A 23545-nucleotide genomic window follows, 5' to 3' on the forward strand; every position below is an offset into this window, starting at 1 on the left:
TCCTTCACCTGCCTTGACCCGCCTTGGGCCGCTATGGCCCACCTTGAAGCGCCTTCCCCCCCCCCCCCCTTTCGAACCGCCTTGGGCCTCCTTGACCCGCCTTAGGCCGCCATTGCCCACCTTGAACCACTTTGACCAGCCTTGAATAGCCTTGAACCGCCTTGGACCGCCTTGGACCGTCTTAAACCGCCTTGCACCGCCTTAACCCTCCTCAACCCTACTAGGCTCACCTAGGGTAGCAAGAGGCGGCCTTGCACCGCCTTGATTCGCCTTAGACCGTCTTGACCCTCCTCGACTCTTCTAGGCCAACCTAGGGTAGCCAAGAGGCGGCCAAGGGGGCGCCTTGACCTGCCTTGGACCGTCTTTCCGGCTTGACCCTCCTAGACCCTCCTAGGGCCACCATGAAGTCACCATGACTCGCCAATGGGTCGCCATAACCATCTTAGGCCCGTCAAGGGGCTATCTTAACCCGCTTTGACCCTTCTCAGCCCGGCTAGGCCCACCTAGGGCGGCCAAGGGGGCGTAAAGACCCACCTAGAACTGCCAAGGGGCCGCCTTGAACAGCTTTGGACAGCCTTGACCCGCCTTAGTCCGCCTTGAACCGCCTTGGACCGCCTTGACCCGCCTTGGACCGCCTTGATCCTCCTTGGGCCTTCTTGACCTGCCTTGACCCGCCTTGGGCCGTTATGGCCCTCCTTGGACCGTCTTGAACCGCCTTGGGCCTCCTTGACCCGCATTAGGCCCACCTCGAACCGCTTTGAACCGCCTTGACCCGCCTTGAACCGCCTTGGACTGCCTTGACCCGTCTTGAGCCACCTTTGCCTGCCTTAGGCCGCTTGACCCGTCTTGAACCGCCTTTACCTTCTTTGGCCCACTTTGGGTCGCCTTTGCCCGCCTTGGGCTGCCTTAACCCTCCTGAACCCGCTTAGGGCCACCAAGACGCCGCCATGACTGGCCAAGGGGTTACGATGACCCTCATAGGCCGGTCTAGGGCCGGCAAGGGGCCGCCTTAACCCGCCTTGGCCCGCCTAGGGAAGCCAAAGGGGCGCCATGACCCATCTAGGGCCGCCACGAGGATGCCTTTACACACCTTAACCCTCCTAGCCCCGCCTAGGGCCACCTTGACCCGTCTTAGAACGCCTAGAGGCCGCCTTGACCCACCTTGACCCTCATAGGGCCGCCTTAACCCTCATAGACCCGCGAAAGGGCCACTTTGACACGCCTAGGGCCGCCAAGGGGACGTCATGACTCATCAACGGGCGTCCTATACACGCCCAGGGTTGTTTTGAACTCCCTAGGGCCCGCCATGACCCGCATATGGCCGCCAAGCCAAGGGGCTCCCTAGGGCCGCCAAGCCAAGGGGAAACCTTGACCCGTCTTGGCTCGCCTTGAACCGCCTTGACCCTCTTTGGACAGCCTGAACCCGGCTTGACCCGCCTTGGGCACCTTGACCCGCCTTGGGCACCTTGACCCGCCTTGAACCACCTTGGGCCACCAAGAAGCCGCCATGACCCTCTTAGGCCCGTCTAGGGCCGCTAAGGGACCGCCTTAACCGGCTTTCTCCTGTCTTAGTCCTTCTAGGCCCACCTAAGCCATCCAAGGGGGTGCCATGACCCACCTAGGGCTACCAAGGGGCAGCCTTTACAAGCCTTGACCCATCTAGGGCCGCCAAGGGGCCGGCTTGACACACCTATGGCCGCCAAAGGGACATCTTGACACGCCAAGAAGCCGCCATGACCCGTCAAGCCGCCTAGGGGTTGCCTATGTCCGCCATAGGGTCACATTGGCCCACCTTGACCTGTCGTGGGCCGCCTTGACACGCCTAGGGCCGCCAAAGGGACGTCTTGACACTTTAAGAAGCCGCCATGACTCGCCATGACCCGTCAAGCGGCCTAAGGCCGCCAAGGGGCTGCCTACGTCCGCCACGGGGTTACCTTAACCCGCCTTGACCCGTCTTGGGCCGCCTTGACCCGCCTTAGGCCTCCTTAACCCTCCTAGACCAGCATAGGGCCACTAAGAAGCCGCCTTAACCCGCCTTGGAATGGCTTAGGCCGCCTTGACCTGCATGGGGCCGCCTTTAACCACCTTGGGTCGCCTAGACCCTTCTAGACCCGCCATGGGGACACCTTGACCCGCCTTTGCCTGCCTTGACCCTCCTAGACCCTTCTAGACCCGCCTAGGGCCGCCTTGACCATCCTAGACCTGCCCAGGGCCGCCATAGGGACACCTTGACCCGCTTTGGCACGCCTTTGCTTGCCTTGAACCAGCTTGGGCCGCCTTGACCCGCCTTATCCCGCCTTGGGCCGCCATGACCCGTTTTGACCCGCCTTGGGCTGCCTTGACAAGTATTGGCTTGCTTTGGGCCGCCTTTGCCCACCTTTACTAGCCTTGGCCTGCTTTGGCCAGCCTTTGCCCGCCTTTACTCGTCTTGAACCAGCTTAGGCAGCCTTGGATTGCCTTTGGCCGCCTGTTGAAATTGGTGTTTAATTGGTATTTAGTGACTTTTTAAGTTTATGTTCTCTTCAATTCTTCTCATATTGACATTGGAAACATTTGTTTCAAAAGAAAATGAGGTATTGTCCCTCATTTCAAGTTTCACCCAATTCGAGCCAAAACCCGTGGCTATATATAACACACGAGTTTCTAGCGTGTTTCACTTTTTTGGGCCACCGGCTTTTTCCGTTCTGGTTGACGTGTCGCGTAACCGGGGTCAAACAACTTCAATTTAATTACCCTGCAATCATAGTAATATGGACAAGTAGGGATCGTTCTAGCCAGGGAAACCAAAGGGCGATCGAAAGAAGAGAAACCAAACAACTTATAAACAAGTATTCACATATATACATCGAAATATTGGGGGTTTAAGATTGATTAATTCTAACAAATAACCTATTGAAAATTAAACCTAAGATTATTATATACAAGTGATCAACATACTCATGCAACACATAACACGAAAAACCATCATGAACACATAACAACTTCATGCAAGGCCGGACAGCAACGTTCAAATTATCCTAGACTCTAACAAATTCCAATTCTAATTAGAGCCTTTGCGGTTATCTAATTGTTAAGACTCCTCAAGTATTTAGAACCATCTGTGCGCTTGATCCTAAACATGAATGCTAAGTTAATAAATGCTAACTCATTTATTAAACATGAATCCTAAACATGAATGCTAACTCATTTAAAGACACGTTGCGTAGAGATTAAACAAGAAAACACTTTAGCACACGAGTCAATCGGAAACATGATCTAAGGCATGGCGTCACTCATCCTATTAGCATGCAAATTATCAGAATTATATCCGCCCTAAGTTAATAACAGAGACCAAGACAACTTTGTGTATGAATCGATCCAAAATTATTATGGTAGATGAAACCGCACCTTAAGGACAACCATGGTCGAGGCAGCCTCAAGGATTGATTTAGATGCACGAATTCATGACAATTAATCAATTAGAAATCAAAAACACATAAGAACATACTACTGCCCCAAAACCTAATTCACGAAATCATCATATATTCAAGAAGTTACAAATCAAAACATAGAACAATCAAAGATCACAAAGAAATCCGAAAACCATGTTTGATAAATAAAACCAAAATCGAAAAGTATATTACAATAGAGTTCGAAACTATACAGAAAATAATACAAGAAGCCATGAGAAAATCACACTTTTACAACCTTGAAAGATTCGGCAAGTGTGGGGAAAATCGGTGGAAGGATGGAATGATTCTTATGGTTTGTGGTGGATGAATAAGCTAAGTAATTTTCTGTATAGGGTTTGGAAGAGTTTCGGCTATGTAATTACAAGGGTCGAGATGATCTCTTCTGCCCTTGAAGTCGTGCTTTATATAGAGGAAAAACCCTAGAGAAGCCGGCCACAAAGTTGAAACCAAGTTGGTTTAGGTTTCCCTAGTTTTTCTCAATTCGGCAGAATGACCTCCGTCTGATGATTACGTCATAATTCCCTCTAGAGAATAGGTATTGAGGTGATTCCAATTGATTTGGAAACTAGACTCCCGTAGCTCTCTATCCATATCTAGCACTTTTTCTGATTCATTGTGAACTGTCCTGGAGAGTCCGTTGAAGTTGAGAGACGTGTATAGGAATTTTCCCGAAATTAATCAGGGTTTTCAAGACTTAGATATTCCTTGATATTCTGCCGAATTTAGATCTACTCCATATTGGACTTGGTTTGGACCTCTCCTTTCATGGACTAGGCTTCGTGGATCAGCTGCTTTACTTCCCTAGGTCCATCAGGAACACTTCTCTCGGCAGGCAGTAGGCTACTCTGTTCTGGCAGTTTGACCTTCCGGCAATGATTCAGGCATAACTCCAATTCCCCTGATTCTTTCTCATGACTCTTCTACATGTCACCTAAGTATCAGAGAACTTAAATCAATTTGTGACAATGTAAAAGCTTTACAGAATCATAAGAACATCTCTAAGGCTCCACAAATCGGCTTTTGACAATTTTCTGCATCATTCCTCTATGTTTAACACGTTTTACGCATAACTCTACCAAAAACTTTCGACTCTACATTATGACTCTATTCTACGACAATAAGAGATAATCAAAATACAAATGGAGGTAATAACATATTAAGAATGTCACATTTTATGCTCCTATCACTGGTGTGCTTACAGACACCTCCTAACATATAGTGAACCATTCTAGCTTCAAAAATCTGTGTCTTTTATCAATTTACTCGCGATCGGGCCTAAACAAATTCACGCGTGCCGTGTTTTGTAAAGCTGTTGATATTGCTGTTTTAATTGGTATTGAGTGACTTTTTAAGATTATGTTCTCTACAATTCTTGTCATATTGACATTGGAAACCTTCGTTTCGAAAGAAAAAGAGGTATTGTCCCTCATTTCAAGTTTCACTCAATTCGAGCCAAAACCCTGGCTATATATAACACACGAGTTTCTAGCGTCTTTCACTTTTTTTGGGCCACCGGCTTTTTTTGTTCCGGTGTGCTTACAGACACCTCCTAACATATAGTGAACCATTGAAGCTTCAAAAATCTGTGTCTTTTATTAATTTACTCGCGATCGGGCCTAAATAAACTCATTCGTGTCGAGTTTTGTAAAGCTGTGAAATTGATGTTTTAATTGGTATTGAATGACTATTTAAGATTACGTTCTCTTCAATTCTTGTCATATTGACATTGGAAACCTTCGTTTCGAAAGAAAATGAGGTATTGTCCCTCATTTCAAGGTTCACCAAATTCGAGCCAAAACGTCTTATTACAGCACACGAGTTTCTAGCGTGTTCCACCTTTTTTGGGCCTTCGGCTTTTTCGTTCTGGTGTGCTTACAGACATCTCCTAACATATAGTGAATCTTTCTAGCTTCAAAAATCCTTGTCTTTTATCAACTTACTCGCGAGCAAGCTTAAATAAACTCACACATGCCGTGTTTTATAAAGCTTTTGAAATTGCTGTTTTAATTGGTGTTGAGTGACTTTTTAAGATAATGTTCTCTTCAATTTTTGCCATATTGACATTGGAAACATTCGTTTCAAAAGAAAATAAGGTCTTGTCCCTCGTTTTAAGTTTCACCTAATTCGAGCCAAAACTCATTGCTATAGCACACGAGTTTCTGGCAAGTTTCACTATTTTTGGCCACTGTCTTTTTCCGTTCGGGTGTGCTTACACACCTCCTAACATATAGTAAACCATTCTAGTTTTAAAAATCCGTGTTTTTTATAAATTTACTCGCGATCGGGTCTAAACAAACTCACGTGTGCCGTGTTTCTAGCCAGTTTCATTTTTTTTTAAAATCTCCGATTGTTCCGTTTGAGTATGCTTATAGACACCTCCTAACATCTTTTAAACTGTTCTAATGACATTTATGTTTTCCAGTAGTGTTCATATGGTCACCTAGTTACCAAAAAAATCATGATTAATCAACGTTAGATGTAAATCGAAAAGTAAAAAACAAAACAACTCAACTTTAAAATAATACTTCCCAGCTTAGATTTACAACATATTTCTTTCAATTCTTCTTATTCCGACATCCGGAAGCTTAATTTTCAAAGAAAATAAGGTATTGCCCCTCATTTTAAGCTCATGTTGTCTTCAATTCTTCTCATACGGTAATGCCTACCTCAAAGAACCAAATCTTCACAGAATTTCATATTACCCCTCATAAACTTCAATCTTCAAAACAGGTGAAACTTGAAACGAGGGGTAATGCATAATTTGATGCAGATCGATTCCTGAGGTTGGAAATGCGTTATTGTTCCTGAAGATTGAGATTCCATTTGTGTGCTTCTAGAACCAACAACTGTACACGGCAGGCATAAAGCTAGGAATACTGTGTTTAATCTCAACAAATTTCAATTTACAAATCATTCAATTTCAAAAAGACTGCATCCATTGCATGCGATATCAATGATACTTTGCTGCTCAGAAAGATGCATATAATATCATGGTTTATTTCATATGTCCAGACATATTGAGCAACATCATCACAGCAGCACAGAACTCAAAACCAACAAGAATACCATAATTAAGCACAAACATAATCTGCACCAAAACTACAGAAAAATCAAAAATGCAACACTCAGAGATATTCCACAAGTGGAAGGTGCAGACACGTCTACATAGCATCAGATTCTGACCGCCCGTCTGCTTTTTCTCATCATCGGGTACTAATCCATGAATCAGTTCATCGTAAACAAAATTGACATTGAACAAGAATACACAACAAACAATCAAACCAAAAAGAGTTTAAAATCAGGGCAAGCTTCAGATAATAAGCGGAGATATTGTCCACATTAAATTCGGTGTGTAGTATAAGTGATAGATTTTACATCATACGCTTGCCCCAAAAACAATAGGAAATCAAAAAACTAAAATTCTGATGAAAACTGGAGAATAAAAGGCATCAGATAATAAGCGGAGTTTGATGTCAACACAATTACTCAGTATATCAATAAGCGGAAAAGATTTAATCATCATTTGCCATTTGAAATCCAGAATCAATAAAACACAGAAATAATAGAAGACGAATGTAGGCAGGTCCATTTGACCCAAAGCCAAAGAAACATAATCTGCAGTGAGCTGGTAAGCCAACCTAAATCAATATCGGCATCAGTTATATCTCCTCCAGCAGTCTAATTTTGCTTGACGGAGGAGAGGGTAAAACAGATGCCAAATAATCACAGTTCAAAATCACAAACAGGAAGACGAGGCTATAAATTCAAATCAAAATCACATACAAGAAGTAATTCAGAAGCGGGATTGAAATTGGAGAGCTTTGGGGAAGAAAGAAGGATGAGATACGGCAAGGATAAGACTCGAGCTTATATAGGGGAAGTTGCGAGAATTAGGGTTTTACCGATCCATCTTTTCTTCTTGGGCTTGGCCCGTCACAATTATATTGGGCCAACTTTAAATCAACAGTTTGTATATTTAGAACCGGGTTTTTATTCTCAACCCAAAGGTGGATATAGTGTCCATAGGTTGATCTGTTTTCAAGATGTTACGTCAAAACGCTTCTTCTTCTCTGACCACTAAAATTATATTGAGATTGAACATCAGTTGCATCTGTGTGATTCAAACATACCCACACCTAAGCTCTTACAATCTCGATCATATGTGATGGTTGTTATGATAAGGAATTTAAAGAGAGTCGTTATGATTCTCCTCTAATCTCACGTTTACCGATGATAAAAGGGAATCAAATTGTATGAAATCATGTCAAAACTTGGGATGATTCATTGAAAAACAAAATTAACTTATGTGACCTAGCTATATGTACATGCAATTGGTTGATTTAATCATCCTCAATCGAAGAACAAAACTTGTATCACTTGGCTTGATCACTTGCAGTACTGGTCCATGTTATTGATCTCCATCATCCCTCTTGAGGTCGGAAGGAGGCAGAAAGCACTCCATGGACAACCCATTAAGATTGAAATCAACCTCATCAATCTCCCACGTCTCCTCAATCCTTCGCTTTTGATTATAAGCATGTCCATACCTATATAACAAAGCAGATGTCTTCCCACCGTGTGCTATGTTAATGCCGTCGATGTATCTATAGTCCCCTACCGACGTCTCCATAGTTGTTTCCCAGAAAACATGATCGGCTCCTCTAGCGGCTTTCATCTTCACCAGCTTTGTGTCCTCAAACTGGACAAGAAGCCCTGTTCTTTGGCTGAAGTACCCCCATATGGTATGGTGGACTATTTCAGTTTGGGATGTGCTTTGCGATTGAAGAATATCTGCTGGGGTTTCAAGCTTGAGTATGAAACATTCTTCTTTGTTGATGGTTTTCTCTCCGGTGCATACTGCATCCAAAAACAAGTTCGCCGTGCTCCTCGGATCCAATCCCTAATTAGTAACCAAAGTTAAACCTTGCATACTATATATGTAATCCATCACATTGATAGCTTGATAATGTAACAACTATGTGTTATATATTTGGAGTGTTCACCTGAAAGAAGCGACGAAGGGGTCTTGGAGGGCCTTTATTGGCATGAGAAGGTTGAGAACCGGACTGATTCCATGCGACGGCGCCATCACTTCCGGCGCTTACCTTGTAGCCGGAAACAACCAGTTCTAAGTACCACAAGTCGGGATTCTTTTGCCAAAGAACAAATCCACCAACTTCACTGTTCACTTTCGTCGTCGTCGAATAAACATTGTTATCATCGCCTTTGTGCATTTCAGATCCCACCATCCTCACCTGCCCTACTGCACACATACTATTCACGGCGTTCAACGCCGCTAGTCCGCCGATAGCTGCTACATATTGTTGTACAATGTACTTCGCGGTAGAAGCCTCCTGCATGCATGCAAATTTTTTCGGTTTCAATGTACATAACATAAAGAACTAAATTGTATTATCAAAGCCTAGAAAGTTTTTAAGAAAACCGTGTAATTTTGATAAAACAAAAAAGATTGTATTGTCAAGATGTTGTTGCTAAAACAGAAACTACGCACGATGGAACAATCTCTGATGGGGCGCGTGAGGCCATTGTCGCAATGAACCTGAAGAGGGATTAGAGGAGAACCAACAAGCTTAAGCAATGCCATAAACTCACTATTTACCCCTGCCGGAAAATGAGATGTGGATGGCTTATTAAGGGATTGATTTTTCATGAATGCACGCAAGTTATGCCACCGCAATGCGGCGGTGCTGCCCATAAGGGAGAACATTTCTTCGGGTATCGGCACCTCGAGAACGGTATCAAGGCCATCTTCATTGTCAAGGTTAGGGCACAACTTCCTCATATATAAGAAAGATAAAGGAATGATAGAGCTGAGATTGAAAGAGGAAACGGAATGAGGTTTCCAAATCCCCTTTCTCACCACCCTAAAGAGGCTTTAGGGTGTTTGCAACAAAACAAAAAATTGAATGGAGGAAGTAGGGGGTGGTTTTAATTTCTTGTTGAAAAGACTAATTGATTAATCTGGGTACTGGACCAATATCAGAAAATCGATCAGAAACTTTTGTTGGCTAAGGTGCTCCTTGAACGTAGGTATCGCCTGGCTGCATATATATAGTAACCTTGTTACTTTTGGCCTTTAAATTGGTCGATCAGCACTATACGGTCTATACCTGATTGAAAGCTTATATATATATCTGCTGGCTCCAAAACAATATATGAATGTATATATACACAATTACACATATATGCTGTGAGGATAGTCTGGAAGTAGGATTGTTGGTAGTTAGTTTGTTGGTCTTGTGTGGTTTGGTCATGATCATAAGCTCGATCGTTCTTCATGTCGTGTATGGCAACCCTAAATCGCTTATCTAGGACTAATCATGCATGGTACGTGTTCCCAAACAAACTCTAAATTCTATACCTAATATAAACCAAATAGGCCATTCACGATTCAAATCTGCCCAAAAAGAATGCATACAAGTATTAAACCTGGTAAACCAATTAACTAATTAGCTGCGTATAAATGATGTCACAAGTGACTCCATCATCTATATAAGATTATAAGTCTCCAACGTTGCGGGCTCAACAGTTGGCTCTGAAAGCTCAGGAGGCAACGAAAGCGAACTCCGAATTCTTTAAGCTACATTATTGCTTCCGGCTAGGTTTCATAGATCAAGTCCTGACTCCTGAGTCCTGACTAAATAAAAACAGATTCATAGATCAAGTCATAAGGCCAAGAAACCCAAACTTTTGTGTTTTGTTTTGCATTATACAAGTGTCTACTAATTCTACACTATCTGGCTGTCGGGTTCTGAAAAAACTTTGTCGCATAGTACTGCTACTTAACTTGGGCTTAAGATTGAAAATGAACAGAAAATCAGCTCTGTTTTATTATACCACCTTTCACTAACTTATCCGCTGGATTTTATATCAGTGAGAGTTAAGAGTGATTAACAAGGTTGGTGGATCTAATGGTCGTGGTGAAACTAATCACCATTTTCTTTTGATATTTAACTATTTGAAGCTGAACAGTACATACGTATGTCATACAAAAATGTTAAGTAAATAGAGGCGTGCAAAGGGCCTGATGAGACGTCGACGTACTAAACAAGTTCTTGATTATCCTTCTTTATTATGGTAAACATTCATATATAAACAAAGCAACATAAACATATATAGAGTTGCTGTGTTGGTCCTAGTTGATACAGTCTTTGCAGATCAAGTGTTGCATGGAATTCGTCAACAACATACGCGTAACAGTGTGGTACTACTGTATACACCAACACACCCATTTCCATGCACAAGTAATAACCTGGAATTTCTTCAACGAATGTAAGCATCCTACTCCGATTTGATTATTCCAAACAAGAGGCATATACTGCACCCATCTTCGAACCTAACAATCACTACAGAATTCCACGTAGCTTTCAGCACTTGGATTTAGTATTATGTTCATATATGGTATATTCATACAGGTCTCTGTTTATGGCCGGCCTCAGTCTACTATATATTTCACAACACCAAATCACCCTTTTAGCACCTCCAACTCTGCAAGCTAGCTAGCTTCAACCTTAAAACCCTCCAAGGCTTAGACTTACCCACCTCAAATCCACCTAGCTAAGATGGATAAACGTTTCAAGCTCAGGTTCAAATTCCCTCCTATGATCCAGTTTTGCCGTCCTAAACACAACTCCAAAAATCCGGCGGTGATTCCAGCAATTTACCGCCTGACTCCGATAAACCCTAAAGTCGGGGACATCGGCTACCCTAACGTCGTCCTGCCGGGACCACCGCCGTCAACACCGGAGGACTCTTCAGTCAAGCGGCAGGTGTCCACCTCCGGTACCAAGGCCGTCGGCTGCGGATGCAATGGGGCCAGGTCATGGACGCGAGACTTCTCGTACTCCAGCATGGAGTTACCGGAATATGAAGTTAATGCAACGCCGCATTTGGTGACCGAGAAGTACTACAACAATAAGAAGAACAAGAGCAGCAACGAGAAGAGGAGGAAGAAACCAACAGCGAAAGCGAAAGCCAGTCTTCCTTCATCGGAAGGCAGTAACCACTGGTTCAGCAGCGAAGAGGAGAATGAAGAGAGTGAGACCCCAATCTATTCTTCGAGAAGCTTCTCGACAGACTTCTCAGCTGTGCTCGAGACTATAAGCGAGGAATCAGACAAACAAGGTAACAAAAACAAAAAGAGCAACAACAATAAGGTTAGGAGACTAAAACGGAGCGTTTCGAAGAACTGGAAAGAAACCGGTGATATTGGGAAGATCAAGTCGGTGTTCCAGCCGATGAGAGTGTGCAGGAGACAAGGGATGGTGAAGGAGAGCATGGCAGTGGTGAAGAAGTCAGAGGATCCATACGAGGACTTCAAGAAGTCGATGATGGAGATGATAATGGAGAAGCAGATATTCGAGGCCAGAGAATTGGAGGAGCTGCTGCACTGCTTCTTGACCTTGAACTCGCGCCATTATCAAGGAGTTATAGTTGAGGCCTTCTCAGAGATATGGAAGCTCGTCTTCACAGACACACCCTCAACGTCAAGTGAGTTCTACTGTTTTGCGGATAAGTCGCAAATAGACCAGATGTCCAAGTTGAAGATCTGATGCTGTGGTTGCTATCCTTTGTGTTTTACTAAACTTTCAATAATAAAAAATTGTGTTACCTAATTTAACCATCTATGATTTCTATTTTGTTCACTAACAATCACAAGACAAAGCGATCTCACTACTAGCAGACCTAGTAATCAGCTAAAAAGCATTTTACTGGGAAAAATATGATATGCTTACAAACTAATCAAAAGCAACCAACAGTATCCCATCATCATTGAAGAAAAGGACATATACACATACTATATGCAAGGCCATAAGAAAAAGAATGACTGGCCAGATACTCGTCTCATCTTGACGTCCAAATTGCTTCAAGCAGCAGCATTTTCACAAACCACGAACTTCCCGGGATCGATGGTAATGCTCTTTGTGCAATTATCAGTTTTGTATATCCCAACAAGTCGATCAGCCAGCTCAAACATATTGTTTCGAAGGCTGCACAAATCATATAACATATTAAACGAAGTCCATAGCAGGGAACCCAGTAATTACCCTTCAGCAATGCCCATCAACTAACCTTATGATTATGAACTGTGCATCCTTGGTTCTGTCCTTTACATAGTGTCCCACAATAGAGACATTCTTGAAGTCTGCAATATCACATGAACCATAACCATATAGATGAGATGGGTGTTGGACCAAAAGAATGAATAGACATAAACTGCTCAACAATTCACAAGAAGTACCTAAGGCGGCATCGATTTCATCCATCACATAAAGAGGTGTAGGCTTGTAATGATGCAATGCAAAAACAAGAGCTAAAGAGCTCAATGTCTGCAAGCAGTAAAAGTACCAACGTTAAAGAATTTGTATGTATTGTAACTGAAGTCAGAGAAGAATGAGTCAACAATATCTGGTACCTTTTCACCACCAGACAAGTTTGCAATATTCTTCCAACTCTTCTTTGGTGGTCTCACGCTGAAAACAACACCTTCAGAGAAAGGATCCAGAGAGTCCACTAGCTCAAGTTCTGCATCACCTCCCAGTGTAATCATCTATGTACATAGGGCAAAAGTTGGAAATAGAAGTGAGAAAATAGTACTCCAAAACAAAGTACAGATAAAACAGTAACTATCACCAGGGGTCTCATCCCACTGAAGCTACATGTACTTTTTAAGATTATAGTGTCAAAATGAAAAGTAGAAAGATTGAGTCCATAAAATATTGGAGAGATAGAGCTAACAGCTGAAAAACCTGATACATTTCCTTTAACTTCAAAGATATTGCATTAAATCCTGCCATGAACTCATCCAACCTACAAAACACATAATATTTCAGCTCATTTAAAGTTCACAACTTTAAAAAGAAAAGGCAACACACATAGAAGATAAAGGTGGCATGCCTCTTCTTTCTCCATTCATCATACTGCCTCTTTATGTCATCACGCTGTTGTGTGACCCTATTAAGATCCTCAACTCGATCATTGTATAATGAGACCTTTCTCCGATACCTATTAGATTTAAGCAGTTAATGAGCTCTGTGTATACATAATCAAATCAGCATTATAATATAGTAAAGGGAAGGCATACTCTGCAACTGAATCGAGATTTGGATTCATCTCTTTCAATTGTGCTTCCAGAAGTGTCACCATTTCAAGGCCCTTTTTAAGGTCACAAGGGTTATTAAGGATTTCATCTGCCAGGGTTGCTTGAAGCTTTTCTGTGTCCACTAAATCTTTCTGAATTCTACAAAGGTAACATAGAAAACTGTTAAACTGTCTACACTATTCTAAACAAGGATTTCAAAAATTCACGTACTGTTCCATATGCTTCACAAGAGCAGTTTGCAAGTCATCAAGCTTTTTATTGTAATGCTTTCCCTTCAATTCCTGCTCCTTGTATAACTTCTTCTTCTCTTGTAACTGAAAGACAGCATTACCCTGCAACACCAATAATTTCAGAAATATGAAATGCCATATTAGGGACAACGCAATAGACAATAACTATCATGATCAAATGAGATGGGAAACAGAATGTGAGCAATCACAAATCCAACCAGAAATTCTATGATCGTGCTTACTGCTTTGCACATCACATTTGTGCAACTTTTATGGCTAGATGCCACTTCCAGAACTTCCGAATGGTATAAATTCCAGTACAGTAGAAAGAAACAGAAGGATATGCATTTCATGTCATAGTACCTCTGATGCCCGCAATTCATACAAGGTCCTTTTCATGTTCTCATAGTCAGATTTCGCTTTATCTAACAGATCTTTATGATTATCAATCAGCTGCAAAAGATAGAGAAAATCATATAGCAGTAAGACACTTCTATCCATATAACTGACCAGGTTGCATAAGAACAAAGTAAAGAAAATGTAAACCTTCTGTATTCCTTCATATTTCTCTTTAACTTCAAATGCCTTCTTTTCTATTTCTTTGAATTTACCAGACAAATTTTCCTTCTCCTGACCAAGTCGTTCTATCTCATTCTTTGATTCTTCAATCACATTGGTTAACTTCTTTATAGTTTTCTGCCCAGTCTCAATTTGGACTTTGCGGCGGTTAACCTCAGTGTTATTTTTGTCAATATTCTGAAAATTGAGTAGCACATGTTAGAAAACACACTCCATCACAGTGGTGCAAGTATTTCTTACTGATACATGTACTTACAGATTGAATGTCCTTGACTTTTGACTTCTGTGTTTTTAACCTCTCACCTCCAGCATTTTCTATGTTACTCTGGAGTTTCGTGGCCTAAAAACAACCAGAAACCAGTCAATCCAACCAAAAGATTATGAGGTGTGTACTTGATGCATGTGTCACCAAAATATAATTCCAGGCATGCAAATGAAAACTTTATTATAATTTTCCAACCATTCTCAGAAACCGAAGATCACTAACATGATAAGCCAGAAGATAAACTACAAATCAAGGTTATAAAGTATGACTGTACTTTGTTCTTCAATCTGAGTACATAAGTGAGTTGCTACTTGCAAGTACAGAAGTTATAAATGAGTTCCACACCTTGTCCTTCAGCTGCTGAGACCCTTGTATAAGTTTCTGAATCTCCTTCTCTTCAGCAGCAATATTCTTCTTGAGTTCCTCTAACTTATCAAGTTCATCCTTTTTCGGCTGTGATGCAGCCTCCAAGGAACCAATTTGCTTCTCAAGATAACCATGTTGTGAATTTAGGCTGTCAATCTGTTCAAGAAGAAAACTTGTTAAACCAAAACTCAACTCAGACATACACATGCTTAAACAAGCTGTACTAACACTAACCTCTTTCTGGCTTTTGGCTAAGTCCATCTCCAAGCGAGCAACTGCATTTTCAGAGGCTTGATATCTCCTTACTGCATCAGCGATTTTCTGGCGCAAGTTATTTAATGAACAAACCATGGCTTCAAGCTCCTTTTCAGCAATCACAACAGCTTCTCCTGACACACTGGAGGCACGAATAGAAGTGCCCATCTTACCACCACGTGGCTTACCTCCCCCGCCACTCATAGTACCAGATCTTTCGAATAGTGCACCATCAAGTGTTACCACCCGTTTAAAATCATGATTCCCTCCATATGCAATTCGAGTTGCCTAACATTTGAGAGTGTCATTTAATAGCTTGACAGACTAAATCAAACTTTGTAAAGAATGCAAGACATACTTATTGCTAATTCTATTTGTGAGAACTTAATACAAAATTAAAACTACCTACATGTGATAGATTATTGCAAAAACTGAAATATACCTGGTCAAGATCCTTAGCTACGACAGTGTTTCGCAATGCTGCATAAAAAGCAAGTTTCATTCTCTCATCCTGTACCCTAACTAAATCAAAAAGGCGTGGAACTCCTTCTGGAGTGCTTATCTTCTCCTTCAACTTTGGTAAGAGATCAGCTTGCTTTTCCTGAGATATTAAAGTCAGAGTCAAGTTACTCCAGGTAAACACCACGCAATGCAATCCCCGCCACTAGTAAAAAAGTGGTTAGAAAGACACAACCTCCATTCATTAGTCATTAACTCACACCCAAGTAAAACCTAATATTTTAAAAGTGATTTTGAAAGGGTTGCAAGTTTGCAACCTGCCTCAGTCCAATACCGTATGTTGAAATCCAACACAAGTATCATCTGCACAAAGTGTTCAGTCCAAAGTCTGAGTCTACACGTATTCATTATGTTTCTTCCTGAACTAGTCTCTTTGAAAGTTATAAAATGATAGTTTACAGAATTTCCAATACGATGGAACTGCCCAAGAAACCAGCTACCACACAAAAAGGTAGTGCTTAAAACAACGAATAAATGTTCAGATTAGGATTCTGTATGACACGCAGATGGAAGAATACCAATATCATGAAAGTCGCAATTCCAAGGTTCTCTCTCCGGAGTAGCTCAACACATGATTGTGCTGCACTAGTTGTTTCCACCACAATATAATCAAGTCCAGCACAAGCTGTTGATATGGCAACATCATATTTTGCTGCAAACCACAGGACATAAAATCAATAAAAAAAAGCTCAAATCCCAACATAAACAGGTATTTGTAGTACATGCCTTTAAGCACGCATAAACAGAGGTTCTTAGCAATTAATAGTGTCCTTCAGTGCACAGAATACTAACCATCAATAGCACCTAAATCACCCATCCGCCCATATATTCCGGGTATCCTGTTGGAATCCTTAGCATGCAAAATTGCTTTTAAAACTGTTCCCTGACTCTTCTCAGAATCCAGAAGGGACTTTAGTTCTGCGACCTTCTGTCTTGCAGCTTGTTCACTAGGCATCAGACTGTCTTGTTCTCTAATGTACTCCTGCAGAAGTTTTCATGTTATCACCATATCCCTTGATATGCAACACAATGACTAAAAAAGTATCAAAAGGAGGTTTAGTAATACAGACTTGTTCCTCTTTGCGAGCTTCCATTGCTTCGTGCTTGCTCATTTCTAATTCACTTTGAATCCTTGCAATGCCTGCAGTTTTTGTTTCTATCTTTCCCGATATATCATCCATCTGCTTACGAGCATCTTCAAAAGCTGCACGACCAGCTTCATGCTGAAAGTTTTAACAACTTGCTTTAGCAATATATTTCAATACTCAAACTACGGTTAATGCGGCAAGACAAATAAATCTAAGTTTTTAGTCACATGACTAAAATTTTCGTACAATCTATAAAAGAAGAGACTATGAATATTTAGAACAGTAGTGTCACCATAAATTCATGCTTTTACTCACACACAAGGAAAAAAATTCATTATAGCAAAGTCACCTTTTCATTCAAAAGCTTCTGTTCAGTACATCTAACTTCGAGTTTCCCCTTGTGCTCAATCAGTTGCTTTTCCCATGGTTCTAATTCAGCACGAACTTTTGTAAGCTCAGAGCGATATTTTTCAGTTTCCACTGCTTGTAAGAAAAGGAAAAGAGGAAAGCATATGATGTATTAGAAAATTAGGTGAAGGGTTGCGTCAGTGACATAAAAACAGATACCAACGATGAAAAAGGAACTGACATTTTTTTAAATAGAAAAGCACCACATCAACAACGAAAACATTGTTACAATGGACAATGAGAGAAATTAATAAGCATTTTGCCAGTAATATCAAAGAGATATAATGATTTGTTCATTGCCCTTATCCATAAAGATGCAAAAAAAAAAAAACCCAGAACCTTTACTTTCAGAAGTTAATATTATGTATGACTTTTTCTGGCGTACCAAATGTTTATTGTATTAACTTCATCACAGTAAAATTAAAGTTTGGAATAATATTACCACTACCCCTTGATTTGGCAGAAACTGTTGAAACAAAGAAAATTTCAAGATTTTGTACAATGAAAATAGAAAAAAAAAAAAAAAAAAAAACCCCACCTTTGAACTCTCTAAGATTTCCTCCAGGACTTTTTCTTCATCCAACAATCGTTTTTGCAGATGTGGAATACTTTCCTCAAGTTTTGGGATCAGATTTGTGGACTCCTCACACTCCTTCTCTGTGTCAGCAATCTTTAATGAGTCCTGCAGTGAAAACAAAAGATAAAATTATATATGTTCTTTCGAGTGAAAAATAGCCACTCTCTCTCTCTCTCTCACATACCTTTTGAAGTTTATCTTTGAGTTTCTTGATCTTCATCTTCTTATGCTTCAGATCTTCCCTATACTTAAGATCCTCCCTTTCAAACTCCTTAAATTCTTCATTACTGCTTCTGAGGGCATTGTCAAGTTCCTAATTCAATGAAAGCAGACACATAATCTGGTCATATCTGGACAATGCGGAACTCTTTTTGTCATGATATTATGGATGGATGCACTTGACCTAACTTCCACCAAACAAATAATTCAGATATCATTGTTATAGTGTGTATTGTAAAACAAACCTCTTGTTGTTTCATATGTTTACTGTAGACAGAATCAAGCTCCTTCAGTGTATTATTACTCTCCTGGATCCTCTCCCTGCACAGTAACCGAGCACCTTAGTAAAAGCAAGTGTTGTATCAACGTTACTAACAAAACAACTTACCTTTCAGTCTTTAGATTTTCTTCTAAGCTGGTTATATTCTCTTGTAGACCCACCAATTTTGTTGTGGTATCTTCATGAGCCAATTTTGTGGCTTTCTCTTGCCATTTCAGAAGTGACAACTCTTTCAGCATATAGGCCTCCGCTTCATTTTTCACATCCTGGTCAATGACATGTCAGAAAGTGAATGAATCATATCAGAAGCTAGGCTATCAGTGCTGCACATACGTACCTCCAAGGCATCTCTTTCTTTCTCAGCCAGCTTAACCATTTGCACAACACCAGATCTTTTCTCATTGAGGGATTCTAGCCTATGAGATAAAAGAACACCATGCATAGTTAGAGAATTCTGCATCAGCTAAAGAATATTTATTTGTCCGCTATATATCTTGGCAAAAAGTGGGCAAAAGTGTTATCAGAAACCAAGGTTTGTAAAGCCACCATATTATGTGAAATAAAGGAAATTTTTGTTTATACCAGATGAGTATCACATGGGATTATATTCAATTCATCTCAGCTTCTGATGCTTATTCAATTGATTATTTCTAGAGATATATGTCTGTTTATGTTAAAAAAAAAAAGGCATGCATTACAAAGTTTCATATTCTTACACTTTCTAGCAAAATAACAAAACTGTACTTGTTTTGCAATCAAACAAGAAGATATTTACTGTGTGGGTTAAAATAAAATGTGTTTTCAGGAGCAAGATTGAAGTATGAAAACCTTTGTTTTAATGAATCAAAATACAGGCAAAGCTACTCACTCTTTATACGCTTCATCAATTTTTTCAACATATTTGTTAGTCCCAATAATGTCCTCGAGGTATTCAAGAAAACCTTCATCATGGGATCCCTGAGCTTTTGGCTTCATAAGAGAAATTTGCTCAACTTCACCCTGATAGTCATCATAAGTAAACTCTTAATATAGCAACCATAGACAAAGTAGATGAGCAGAATGTCCAATATCAAACCTGAAGAATCAAAAAGCGGTTGTTGTCTAGGTCGACTCCTTTCCCTTTCAGTTTCTTGGTAACTTCAGTGAAATTACTTGCACGTTCATTGATGTAATACTTGGAGGTGTTATCTCGATATGCTATTCTCGTAATTACAAAATCACTTCCTGGAACAACTTCAAATTCTCCATCATCCTGTCATATTGCAAATGTAGTTTGAAAAAAAATCATCAAATTATAGTGTACATCCCACCTGATATTATAGTCGTATTATCATTACTAAATACCAGAGTAAAATACAAACAAACCAACAAACCCGTCCAATAAATTGGTTAATTTTTCCAAATTTTTCACACCAACACCAAACATATCATACTTGTGGAGTAGAGCAAACCAAAACATGAAAACAGTAAAATTACCAAATCAATGATCTCTTGAAAATGAACAGAAACTCCAGCGCTATCCAGATTTTGGTGATTAGTGGAGTTATGTATAAGCTCTGAAACTTTGTTGAGCCGCATCTACACAATCACATTGCACAATTAGGATCCCCAAAACAGCCTTTGTAGCTTTCTAACAGCTGAAAACAAACTTCAAATGCAAAATACAAAATCCAAAGTAACATCAACAAACCTGCTTAGCTCGTTTTCCGAATACGAAGAGCATTGCATCTATCACATTGCTTTTCCCACTCCCATTCGGTCCAACAACTGCCGAAAAGCTCTGAATAAAAAAGAAATTACATCACTAAATATATGAATCAATCCCCTACGAGTTGAACAATCTGACCTAAACAAAAGAAAAGTTCAAACCTAACCTAAAATTGCTTTTCGCTGCCTCAAAACAAAATCCCTAGCTTCCAATTTTACAAAAATTGAATTAGGTAAGAAAACCCTAACCTTGTGGAAAGGACCGACGCGTTGCTCGCCGGCGTAAGACTTGAAGTTCCGCATCACCATTTCCCTGATGAACAGCCTCGGGGACCTGGAGGCTCCGCGAGCCGACTCGGAACCATCGGCCATGGACTCGTCGTCCTGCTGCTCCATCCCCAATTTCACTGAGTCGACTCGGTGGCCCTTCGTTTCTCTTTAAACCTAACTGAGAACTGAGAAGAAGTAGAAGAAGAAGAAGAAGCGAGATGCTTCTCAGTGAGAGAGAAAGGAAAGTAGTCGCTAATTGCTCCGATCTGCGTTTTCTACTGAACCGCCATTTATATTTAAATAATTTATTTACGTTTTTAATCGAACTTTTTATTTCATTTTTAATATATTTGGGGTTTAAAGATAAGGAGCGTCGGAAGATGTTGTTTTCGGCGGGAGTCTGAAAATTTTGAGTTTTGAGAGGGTTCGCAGCTGGGAGCTGGGGAATTTACGAAAGTACCACTCAGTTTTATTAATATTTTTCCAATATGGGCTAGGCGGATCCTTTCCACGTCTAGGCGGTGGGCCAGATGGTGCATATTTATGGGCGGGCCGGACAAAACGTGTGATCAAATAAGCCCACCAAATCAGTGGATCAAAAAAAACCCAGAATATATTTTTGTTCAAAAACAAGAAAAGAACTGAAAAATGGCCCGCGCCTCCATATAGTAATACACAATCGTATCATATCATCATTTCCTTTCTATGTTTTATTGTTGATTGAAAACTTTGAAGTAATGTTACAAGTACACGTAGTGCAGGCTCAGATGGCCCTAAACTGCGATCTGAGTGATCTAAGAATGAAAAAGAACATCTGAAGTAAAGTACATGAAAATGACTATAAAGGTCAGTTGCTATCATCCATCGCTTGGTTGTTCACAAACAAACTTTCCCTCCTTTTGGGAAAACCGGTGGATTCTAATGCAGACCCTCTAAATTTCAGCTCTGTACCTGTTCGAAAACTAGGATCAACAGATGATGATCTCGGGTTATGATCTGCCGGACCTGGCCTATATGAACTTGTTGCTCCACCTGCATACCGTGGAGGAGAGACGTACCTCCGTGATGGACCTCTGAGACCGCCACCTCTAATATCCATCATATCAGCATTTCTTGACGAAGAGTCAACAAACGACCTTTCTCCAGAGCTATTTCCACCCAATGGAGCCCCTGCTGTAGCTGAGGTCGAACTAAATGGATCATCAGGTCCTCCCCATGAAGTGAGTGCTTCTTTCTTCTTCGCAAAAAAATGCCAAGCTCCAAATAGGAAAAGTACAAAGAAGAATACAGGGCTAGTCCATAGCATTGTGCTAAATTCACCTTTAAATACAGGAAGGTTTGAGCGATACATTCCCACGTACCCTCCACCAAGACCAAGAACAACAAGCTTTTCACGATCACTAGCAATTAACGGTACCACATTTCTTTTCCCTGCGTCAACATCCATGATCTGATAATTGAGGAAAGACGATCTAATCTCATCAAGACCAGCAGAGAAGATAATCCGAGGAGCACCAACCCTAACATAATGCTGCGATGATACATTATACACGAATACCTTCTCCCCACTAACAATAAGCAAACACCCCTTAATCGCCTGAAAAGCAAGAGGCTCATCCATTTCAAACTTCCTCTTGGACCTAACTCTGCATTTGAAGTTCATCACATCCCCCAACAACACCACATGAATCAGCTCACCTTCTGATGTAAACCCATACGCTTTGGACCTCTCTGTCGCATCAAAAACATAGTACCTAGACAGCGAGTGATTCAGCCCCTCACATTCAGACTCCCTAATCTTCATGGTCCTCAAGTCCAACGACCCTGCACCTGTCTCTGTCAAAAACAGAAGCCGCTGCTTCAAGAAAGCAAGCGGCCTACTCGACGGCATAGTGGAGCCATGAACAGCCCCATTCTCTTTATAAACCGTAATCTTCCCACTCACATCACTCGCCAGTATGTAACTCATCCTCCCAAGATGATGCACCTCCAAAATAGTAACCGGCAGCCCGTCCTCCCCGGTATCAAACTTACTCACACTCTCCATCATCACCGAGCTCCACTCTTCTCCACTCACCCCCTCCCAAACCCTATGCATCAAAATCTCTCCATTCCTATGTCCTGTCACAACAAAGCTCTCATTCTTATAAATCGACAAGAACGAAGCCATTGCCATAATGGGTGACCCCAAAAGGGTATCAAACTCCACCACAACATCCCCATTCTTCAAAAACACATAAACCCTCCCTCTCTCATCCCCCACCGCAACGTACTTCGAACCCCCCTCGCTATCCCGAAACGGCAACACGTGGATACAAGTCGCCTGGGAATCCAATTTCACAGCCGAAACAAACTGAAACCTGTCCGACCAAAACGGACTGTACTTCGTTACCGAAACTGCCCTCGCCCTCTCTTCTCCTCCATTTCCAACTTGACCATCATTTCTCACTTTTTCACCGCCGTGATTTACCTTTTGTTCGAGCGGAGAAATCAAACCCTCCACGACTTTCGGCTCCGCGAGTCTTTGTTCTAACCTGGCGACTATTTCGGAGAGGTTTCTCACTACCTCCTCCAGCCTCTGCAACACGAGCTGCTGCGGGTTGGGCTCGGGTTCGGGTTCGGAATCGGATTTGACTAAAACAAGCTTAGAGGATGAGAAAACGAAGAGAAAGGAGATGAGAATGAGCTTGCCTTTTGCTGTAATCGCCATGGTTTGATGAGGTGGGTTAAGTCTGGGCTTTTCTTCATTCAGCTAAAGCATTGCGGCGGATCTGCGACGTGGTTGGATCTGGAATTCGGAGGATTTTGGATCGGGTTGGATTTGAGGCACGGTCGTGCGGGTCGGTCAGTCAGGTGAGACCTGTGAGCTGATTTTGACTTGGGTCTTTACTGTGTGTACGGATCTAGTGTAAGATTTACTGGATTGGATTGAGAGTTTTGTAATAGAAAAGAGGAAAGATTTAGTGTGTAGTTCTTACCACGTGTTCCTCAGCTAACTATCCTATAGCCTATAGGCGTACGACACGTCGAGCTTGGCGATTTGATTAGGGCAATTTTGACATTGTGTCAAGTTTTTGCATTGACCTTTGACTCTTTGTTAAGACTGCAATTAACAAAAAAAGATTCGCAAGGATATTGGATCCAATATGGAGAATGAATTCTGTATAATAAATGAAGGGCATTAGTTTTACAAAGTAACAACTAACA

At 41.4% G+C, this 23545-nt stretch overlaps 4 protein-coding genes across 4 annotated transcripts; 1 reads left to right on the forward strand and 3 right to left on the reverse strand.

Annotated features, from left to right (window-relative positions):
• Positions 1–7860: 7860 nt before the first annotated feature.
• Positions 7861–9255, reverse strand: LOC101308547. Its single transcript, XM_004293166.1, has 3 exons — positions 8965–9255; positions 8456–8806; positions 7861–8352 (listed from the first exon to the last, which is right to left on the reverse strand). Exons 1-3 carry the CDS (start codon positions 9253–9255, stop codon positions 7861–7863), a joined length of 1134 nt encoding a protein of 377 aa, XP_004293214.1.
• Positions 9256–11035: 1780 nt separating this feature from the next.
• On the forward strand, positions 11036–12025 carry LOC101308843. The gene has a single exon (XM_004293167.1). It carries the CDS (start codon positions 11036–11038, stop codon positions 12023–12025), a length of 990 nt encoding a protein of 329 aa, XP_004293215.1.
• Positions 12026–12339: 314 nt separating this feature from the next.
• On the reverse strand, positions 12340–20606 carry LOC101309128 (structural maintenance of chromosomes protein 4-like). The gene is made up of 28 exons (XM_004293168.1): positions 20318–20606; positions 20052–20141; positions 19838–19939; positions 19437–19613; positions 19230–19360; positions 18699–18777; positions 18470–18627; positions 18327–18402; positions 18047–18175; positions 17832–17967; positions 17227–17360; positions 16860–17012; positions 16582–16771; positions 16308–16441; positions 15713–15871; positions 15250–15558; positions 14995–15171; positions 14641–14724; positions 14352–14561; positions 14169–14258; positions 13786–13907; positions 13558–13713; positions 13371–13478; positions 13223–13283; positions 12889–13023; positions 12715–12802; positions 12546–12618; positions 12340–12463 (listed from the first exon to the last, which is right to left on the reverse strand). Exons 1-28 carry the CDS (start codon positions 20462–20464, stop codon positions 12340–12342), a joined length of 3732 nt encoding a protein of 1243 aa, XP_004293216.1. The 5' UTR covers positions 20465–20606.
• A 435-nt stretch (positions 20607–21041) lies between these two features.
• On the reverse strand, positions 21042–23248 carry LOC101302233 (uncharacterized membrane protein At1g75140-like). The gene has a single exon (XM_004291838.1). It carries the CDS (start codon positions 23046–23048, stop codon positions 21186–21188), a length of 1863 nt encoding a protein of 620 aa, XP_004291886.1. The 5' UTR covers positions 23049–23248; the 3' UTR covers positions 21042–21185.
• Between the last annotated feature and the right edge of the window lie 297 nt (positions 23249–23545).

The sequence above is a fragment of the Fragaria vesca genome, linkage group LG2 (genome assembly GCF_000184155.1).
Source record: "Fragaria vesca subsp. vesca linkage group LG2, FraVesHawaii_1.0, whole genome shotgun sequence".
Taxonomy (NCBI): Eukaryota; Viridiplantae; Streptophyta; class Magnoliopsida; order Rosales; family Rosaceae; genus Fragaria; species Fragaria vesca.